Here is an 8,274-nt window from a genome sequence, read left to right on the forward strand (position 1 = left end):
TAAGTCGATGACAGCTAAAGGAGATGTGTTTGAGAGACAGATAGACTTTTGTTCCTGTTAAATCACAGTATCTTCATGTTGGATTGACACAATGATGCCTGGATTGTAATGTCTGTAGGTTTGGAGCAGCAAAGCATGACTGCCTGATGTTGTTCCTTTCCCGGTGCTTCCAGGCACAGTGTGAGCTGGTGGCAGCAAGCACAGATGGAGGAGGGACCCCAATGCATTTCTCTGAATGGATGTGTTGGGTGTGGAGGGGCTGTTCTTGGTGAAAAGGCCGTGCTGTTAGCTTTGTGGCTTTTGTTTGGCTGTGTGATGGGTGGCTCATGGTGATGAAGGAGAGGTACTCTGTGGGGACCAATGCTCCTGGGTACGGAGTTTCTTTCTGTGTTGTTCTGGCAGTGCAACCCCTGCCTGTGAGGGAGAGCAAGAGCTTTCCATTCATTGTGCAGGTGGAAACTGAGGCCAGAGGAACAGCTCTTTGTCAAGACACATGAAGAGTGCTCAGGAGCTGTGGTTGCCCCGTGCTGTTTCAGCCTTCTTGGAGGATTGTCATGCAGAGCTGAGATGGGTTTGAGTTCCCAAATGAGAGACTCCCTTGCATGGTTTGGACTCCTTGGAGCCTGTTTTATCAAATGTCCAAGTGCCTGGGGCTTGGGTTTGTGTCTGAGAAGGTGGTGGATTTTGTTGTGTTGTAGAGTTGTCTTGTTCTGTTGTTTGCTGGGTCCTCGAATAGACTGGAAGCTGAGGAGTGTGGTCTTCTTCCAGAAGTGAAATGACGGGAGGTTAAAGGGCAGTCTGTCTGTCTTGCATAGACTGGAGGAGAGCAGGAAGGTTGTTCTGTATCCGGAGGCATGAAAGGCAGGGTAGGGGAGGGGAATGAGAACTCTTGCCTAATGGCATTTCTATGCCTCATGTGTGCTGTAGTGATGTGGAAAATGCTTTGGTAAACGGAAAAAGAAAAGAACTAAGGATGGAAGCAGAATGGGAGGAGAGATTAGGGCAGGATAGATAAGGGAAAGAAAAAGGAAGAGAATAAAAGGAGGAGGAGAGAGAGAAGGAAGAGAAAGGAAGAGAAAGGAAGAGAAGGAAGAGAAAGGAAGAAGGGAGGAACAAGAAGGGAAGCAGGAAAGAAGGAATCTATGCAAGGAAAACAGGAGCAGAGCAGAAAGAGAGGAGAAAGCGAAAAGAAGGAAGGAAGGAAGCAATGAAGGAAGGCTCGAAGGAATGAACAAAGGAACGATAGAGGAGGTTACCAGCATGCACTGACATTATCTCAGCATGGTTCATGGGGTTGAGGACCTCAATATCCCTGGTACTCAGGGCGGCTGTGTATGGCTTGATGGAAAGCGGTGAGGAAGAGGAAAGAGCTCTCGCGTGAGGGCATGGCCGTGCTCCATGGCAATTGTGATCTAGTCCTATGCAAAACGCACTGGTAAGGGGAAGAAGAAGACAAAGGGAGCGCAGGACAGGGATAAGAAGAGAAGGAGTAAAGGGATACAGAAATAACGAAGGAGGGAACAAGAGGGAGAAAGAAAAGCAAACAGGCAGGAAGCCAGCAATAGAGAGAAGGAAGATAAAGAAAGGAAGAAATGAAAAACGCGTTTACAATCATGCGCCAATGCTATTGCTGTACAGGAAAAGGAGGGTAGGGAGAGAAAGAAAGAAAAGAAGAGAAAGAAAGAAAAAGCAAGGAAGGAAGAAGTGAAGCAAGAGAGGAATAAAGAAAGGAAGAGGACAAAGAAGAGGATGAAAGGAAGAATCCATAAAGGAGATGAGCAGCACGCACCGACGTTACCTCTCGGCGCTGAACGGAGTTGGTCCCTAAGAGCCTCCGCCTTGGTTAGAGTACCGCGCGCTCCGGCGCGGATGCCCCGTAATTAGCGCTGACGCGCCGTAATTAGCGCTGATGGCTCCGTCTTTGATGGTCGCCGCCGCGGCGCCGGAGGCGACTGGGGAGCTGCGAGCGGGGCTAATATCGAGCGGAGGGTGCGAAGAGAAGGGAGAGGGGAGTAAAGAATAGTGGCCGTCAGGGCAGGAACGGAAAGGAGAAGTAACTGAAGAAGGAGGCGGAAAAGAAGGAAGTACAAAGAGGAGGAAGAAAAAAGAGAAAGAGGCGGGGAAAAGTCGTAAGGAGAAAGGGCGAGAGAGAGAACCGATGGAAAAGAGAGCACTGCCGTGAGAAAGGAAGAGAAAGGAAGAAAGCGAGAGGAAGAGCGAGGAAACGAAGGGAATGTAGGCGAGCGAAGAAGGCGCTCTAAGGGCAAAGCGAGAGGGAAAGGAAGCGGAGAAGGGGAGTCCGGTGCGGCGGCGGCGGCGGCGATGCGCAGCGCGGGTGCGGAGTGGCGGGCGACGGCGCGGAGCGTGCGAGGCGGCGGAGCAGCACACGGTGTCGCTGCAGGCTCAGGAACGGCGGCGGAGCGGCGAGGCGGCTCCGCCCCGGTGCGGCGGAGAGCCCGGCTGTGAGCGCGGGGGGGCGGCGCGGGGCGGGCAGGAGAGCCGGAGCGTCCGGGCGGCGGCGGGGAGCCGTGCGGGGCCCGGGCGGGTGCCACTGGCGGCGGCGGCGGGGGCGATGGGCGTGTGCTGGGGGCCCGTGTTGCGGGTGCTGGTGCTGCAGGCGTCCTGGGCGCTGTGCGGCGGGCAGGTGCGCTACTCGGTGCCGGAGGAAGCCGAGGCCGGGACGGTGGTGGGGCGCCTGGCGCAGGACCTGGGCCTGGAGGCGGGCTCGTCGGAGGCGCGGCGGCTGCGGCTGGTGGCGCAGGGCCGGCGGGCGAGCGTGGAGGTGAGCGGGGCGAGCGGGGCGCTGGTGGTGAGCTCGCGGCTGGACCGGGAGGAGCTGTGCGGGAAGAGCGCGGCGTGCGCCCTGCGCCTGGAGGTGCTGGTGGAGCGGCCGCTGCGCGTCTTCCACGTGGAGCTGGAGGTCACCGACATCAACGACAACGCCCCGCGCTTCCCCGCCGCCCGCAAAAACCTCAGCCTGGCGGAATTCACCACGCTGCCGGGGTCTCGGTTCCCACTGGAGGGCGCGTCGGATGCAGATGTGGGAGCCAACGCGCAGCTCTCTTACACACTCAGCCCCAGCGAGCACTTTACACTGGACGTTAAATCCTCTGATGAAAATAGGAAATCTCTGTTCCTGGTGCTCGCGAAATCTCTGGACCGGGAGACGATGCCCGAGCACCGACTGGTGGTGACAGCGAGTGACGGGGGCCGGCCGTCGCTGACGGGCACGATGGAGCTGGTGATCTCGGTGCTGGATGTGAACGACAACGCGCCCCAGTTCGACCAGTCGGTGTATAAAGTGCAGCTGCCGGAGAGCGCTGCAGCGGGAACGCTGGTGGCGCGAGTGAACGCTACGGATCCGGACTTGGGAATATATGGAGAAGTGATCTATGAAATTGGTAGTTTCGATCCTCCTTCTGCCTCAGACGTATTCAGCATCGATGCGAACAGCGGGGAGATCAGACTGACGGGCGCCCTGGACTTTGAGACAGTTACGTTCTACGACCTGCACGTTAGGGCAAAAGATGAAGGGACGCCGCCGCTGTCGGGTCACTGCAGCGTGGAGCTGGCGGTGCTGGACGTGAACGACAACGCGCCGGAGGTGTGGGTGACGTCGCTGTCGGTGCCGGTGCCGGAGGACGCGGCGGTGGGGACGGTGGTGGCGCTGCTGAGCGTGTCGGACCGGGACTCGGGGGCGAACGGGCGGGTGCGGTGCGCGGTGTGGCCGGCGGCGCCGTTCGGGCTGGTGGCGACGTTCGCGGGCTCGTACTCGCTGGTGCTGCGGGAGGCGCTGGACCGGGAGCGGGTGCCGGAGTACGAGGTGGAGGTGCGTGCGGAGGACGGCGGGGCGCCGCCGCTGCGCGCCAGCCGCGGGGTGCGGGTGCCGGTGTCGGACGTGAACGACAACGCGCCGGCGTTCGCGCAGGCCGTGTACACGGTGCTGGCGCGCGAGAACAACGCGGCGGGCGCGGAGCTGGCGCGGCTGTGGGCGCGGGACCCGGACGAGGCGGGCAACGGGCGCGTGAGCTACTCGGTGGCGGAGGGCGGCGTCGGGGGCGCGTCGTCGTCGTCGGCGGGCGGGGGGTGGCGCGCGGCGTCGAGCTACGTGTCGGTGGACGCGGAGAGCGGGCGTCTGTGGGCGCTGCAGCCCTTGGACTACGAGGAGCTGCAGGTGCTGCAGTTCGAGGTGCGGGCGGTGGACGCGGGGGAGCCGCCGCTGTGCGGCAACGCCACGGTGCAGCTGTTCGTGGTGGACGAGAACGACAACGCGCCGGCGCTGCTGCCGCTCGCCGGCGGCGGGCCGGGGCCCGGGGCGGGGGTCTCGTCGGCGTCGGGAGCGGTGTCGGCGTCGGGCTCGGGGGCGTTGTGGGCGTGGGCGTCGTGGGGGGCGCCGGCGGGGCAGGTGGTGGCGAAGATCCGCGCGGTGGACGCGGACTCGGGCTACAACGCGTGGCTGCGCTACGAGCTGTGGGAGCCGCGGGGGAAGGGCCCGTTCCGCGTGGGGCTGTACAGCGGCGAGGTGAGCACGGCGCGGGCGCTGGAGGAGGCGGACGGCGCGCGGCACAGGCTGGTGATCGTGGTGCGGGACCACGGGGAGCCGGCGCGCTCGGCCACGGCCACGCTGAGCGTGTCGCTGGTGGAGGGCGCCGAGGCGGCGCTGGCGGCCGCGGGCTCGTCGCCGTCGTCTTCGGGGGCGGGACTGCGTCCGGCGGCGGGCGCGGAGGGCGGCGCGGCGGCGGCGGCGGCGGCAACGACGAACGTGTGGCTGGTGGTGGCCATCTGCGCGGTGTCGAGCCTGTTCCTGCTGGCGGTGGTGCTGTACGGGGCGTCGCGGTGGGCGCCGCGTGCGGGCGTGCTGTCGGGGCCCGGGCCGGCGACGCTGGTGTGCGCCAGCGAGGTGGGGAGCTGGTCGTACTCGCAGCGCCAGAGCCGGAGCCTGTGCGTGTCGGAGGGCGCGGGCAAGAGCGACCTGATGGTTTTCAGCCCCAACTTCCCGCCGCCGCCCTGCCCCGCGGCGAAGGAGACGCAGCCGGAGCCACCCGCTCTCCTGGACACGGTGAGTGGCCCTCCCTTTCTCGCTCTTGTCGCCCGGCCCCTGTGCGGGCGCTGGTGGGAGGCGGGCTCATCCCCCGGGGTCTGAGGGCGGTGGGTGCTTGGCGAGCGCTTGTGGCTCTTAATGGCACCTTTGCATCGGCCTTCGCGTCCTTGGCGGCACCCCCAGCTCCTGCTTTGAGGGAGAAAATTTTGAGAAATAAACGCTGCTGCCCCACGGAGCAGCAGTGTCCGTCTGCAGCTGAGTTTTCCTGTTCTGGCGGCGAATTGTTGTGCCGTGGGATAAAATCGCTGCCGATTGCGATGAGAGAGTCCACGACCTCGGCTTTAGAGCATCTTTTGCTTCGTGGTGTGTTGCATTTCGAGCCGAGCTTGCTGAAGGAGCGCAAGACAGTGGGCCGTACTGGTGCCGGTCCCCCCGGCACTATTTACTGCCTTAGTACCGATGTGACTGCTGCCCGTGCTGGTATCCGCTGTGGTTTCTCGTCGAAAACCCTATGTTCCTCCTCTTTGGTTCTCCTCTGCCAGTGACGTGATACAAGGTGACGTTTGGGACGTCAGGGTTTTCTGTACCCGTGCTGTAATTTCTCCATTTGTATTTGCCCACCAGAGTCATTGTGAAAGCGAGGAAGGCAATATGGACTTTTCCTATGTTCTTTTTCCAAGTATGATGTAATCATAGTTGTCAGCATAATAAAGTGTTCAGGCAAAAGAGTGTCACCCAACTAGGTAGGTGTTAGAAAGGTGGGTTTGGTTTTTTTTTAAGTTTCCTCTTTCAACCATCCACCCAAGTTTTGATCTCTCATTCCTGCCCAAATTTCTAATATTTGGATCAGCAGACACATGGTTACAGAAGCCTTGGACATCCTCTTTTTGGAAAATCAAACACACAGGCAAAACAAAATGAAGGAAGCAATACCCAGCAAAACAAAACTGAAACAACATTTTCGTGCACAGTCAGTACCGTCCGTTACAGTGGTGTGCTCAACAATGGTTGGGTTGTTCTCTCACAACATGAAATCAATATTATAGCCATTAGAGCTGTCCCGACATCACCTGTAGAAAGCGTATTGCTCCCAGGTCTGCAACATGTCCTTTTGAGATAGGTGAAGGCTTGCAAAACGTGCAGGGTCAGCTGCAGAGACTCTTCTGCACACTGTGTATATGCATGCACATACCATCTGTATGTTTTTTCTGGTGCTGTTAAAAGTGTTTAAAGTGTTCAGGCAGAAGAGTGTAGCTCAATGAGGTAGCTGTTAGAAACAGGGATTTCCTTTTCATTTTCCTGTTCCCACCATCCCCCAGGTCTTGGTCCTGTTTTTCCTGCCCATATTTCTAATATTTGGATCAGGAGCCACATGCTTATAGAAGCCCTGGACATCCTCTTTTTGGAAAAGCAAACAAACAAGCAAAGCGAAACAAAACTACCCACCAAATTAAATGGGAAACAACATTTTCCTACACAGTCGATATCATTTGTTACAGTGGGGTGCTCAACAATGGTTGTGTTCTTCTTTCTATGCATGCACATACCATCTGTATGTTTTTTCTGGTGCTGTCGTTGCTGGGAAGGGTCTACAAAAGCCGAAGTGAGGCCAGAGGTGGGAAAGGAAACTGTGTCATGTCCAAGAGGTGAATGTGTCAGTGTCACTGAGTAGGGCTTGGGCATCTCCTGATGTGAAGGGTGACCTTGAGCAGTGGGAGGACTTTACTGTGGGAAGTGGAAATCCTTGGGGAGACCGTGGGCCATGTCATAAGAAGACAGTAATGGGAGATGATGTGCCTGTTTTGAGAACAGGTCGCAGAGTAGGAGTTGCAGAAGGGCATAACTTCCCGTGGAGGGATCTATCACAGGGAGGATGACCTTGAGCGGGGGGAGAATCATGCCTGAGGAAATGGAGGTGCAGGGCAGAGTGTTGACTGTGTCCTTGGGGCAGAACTGGCGAATGTCTGCTTAGCTGGAGATCCCGTTTCCCACGGCATGGGAAAGAGGATGCCAGCAGAGAACCTCAAGAAGAGGTTGGGCATACGGTGCTGCTTGCCAGGAATTGTGTCTGGACCTCCAGAAGTGCTGCATATCCTTGTGCCATGTTGTTCTCTTCTTGTGTATCCATGCAGTGGAATGGGATTCTTTTGAGGTTCTGAATATCTCTCACCAGACCCAGGTCATTGTGCTGCTTCCTGACTGATATAGGCCAACGTTTTCACTGCTTTTTTTGGGAAAATTGTTGTGGGAGGGTAGCGCTTCCACCTGCTGTCCTTGTGCAGTGGTGGGCATCCACAGTATCTTCCACAGCGGTTGATGTTGCCATGACGGTTGCTTGCTCTTCCTTGGGCAGGATTTGTAAGGGGAGGTAAGGAGGAAGGTATAACCTTTGGGTGCTTGATTTGCCCTACTTGTGCACTTGCACAGGTGGCACTGCTAGAGATTGTGTGTCCTCTTGTCAACATGAACCATTCTTATATATGCATAAAACCAAACCCTGCACAGCAGCCCAGCCCTGGTGTTCCATCGTAGAAACGCTACGGAAATCCTTGGGAAAGGCCATGGGCCATGTCATAAGAAGAGGATAGTGGGAGATGATGTAATTGTGTGGAGAAGATATGTCCCTGAGTGGTGAATGGAGGATGCCTAGAGGAAAGCATGAGGCAGGGAGGCCACGGAGTGCTCTGCTGCAGGATCCTTTCCCAGGTTCCAAGGATCTGGAGTTGGAAGCCTTATTGATCTTGAGCTTGTGTGTGGTACTAAAAAGCCATTAAATATTAAAGGAAAAGCACTCCAGGCTTTTGTATGTTCTTTTCCAAGGTTGTTGCAATGATACTTAATAGCATAAAGTGTTCAGAGAGAGGAGTGTGACCCAAGGTGAGTGTTACCACCTGGAATTTTCTTCTTCATTTTCTGCTCCCCATTTCTCATAGGTTGTGCACTGCATTGCTGCCAGTGAAGTGTCATGAATGACACTGGCCTATTTTGATGTTCTATTGATATTTGTATGAACAGCCACAGCGGTTCAAAAGCCCTGGAAACCTTATTCCTGAAAAGAAAAAATGAAAAATGAAACAAAAAAAACCCCCAAAACCAAAGAACTGCTCCTCCCCAGCGAAACCCTAATCCAATTCTCCTACAGAGTCGATATCATCAGTTATGGTGGTGTGCTTGTCAACATTTGGGTTTTTCTCTCAGAGCATGAAGTCAATGCCACCGCTGTTCAGAGCTGT

General features: G+C 56.9%; 1 protein-coding gene across 1 annotated transcript; it reads left to right on the top strand.

The window, feature by feature from the left end:
- Nucleotides 1-1,257: 1,257 nt before the first annotated feature.
- On the top strand, nt 1,258-5,143 carry LOC309410040 (protocadherin alpha-6-like; the record flags this gene model as incomplete). The annotated part of the gene is made up of 1 exon (XM_082006357.1): nt 1,258-5,143. Exon 1 carries the CDS (start codon nt 2,573-2,575, stop codon nt 5,141-5,143), a length of 2,571 nt encoding a protein of 856 aa, XP_081862483.1. The 5' UTR covers nt 1,258-2,572.
- Between the last annotated feature and the right edge of the window lie 3,131 nt (nt 5,144-8,274).

This window comes from Phaethon aethereus (genome assembly GCF_964289735.1).
Source record: "Phaethon aethereus genome assembly, chromosome: 14".
NCBI lineage: Eukaryota > Metazoa > Chordata > Aves > Phaethontiformes > Phaethontidae > Phaethon > Phaethon aethereus.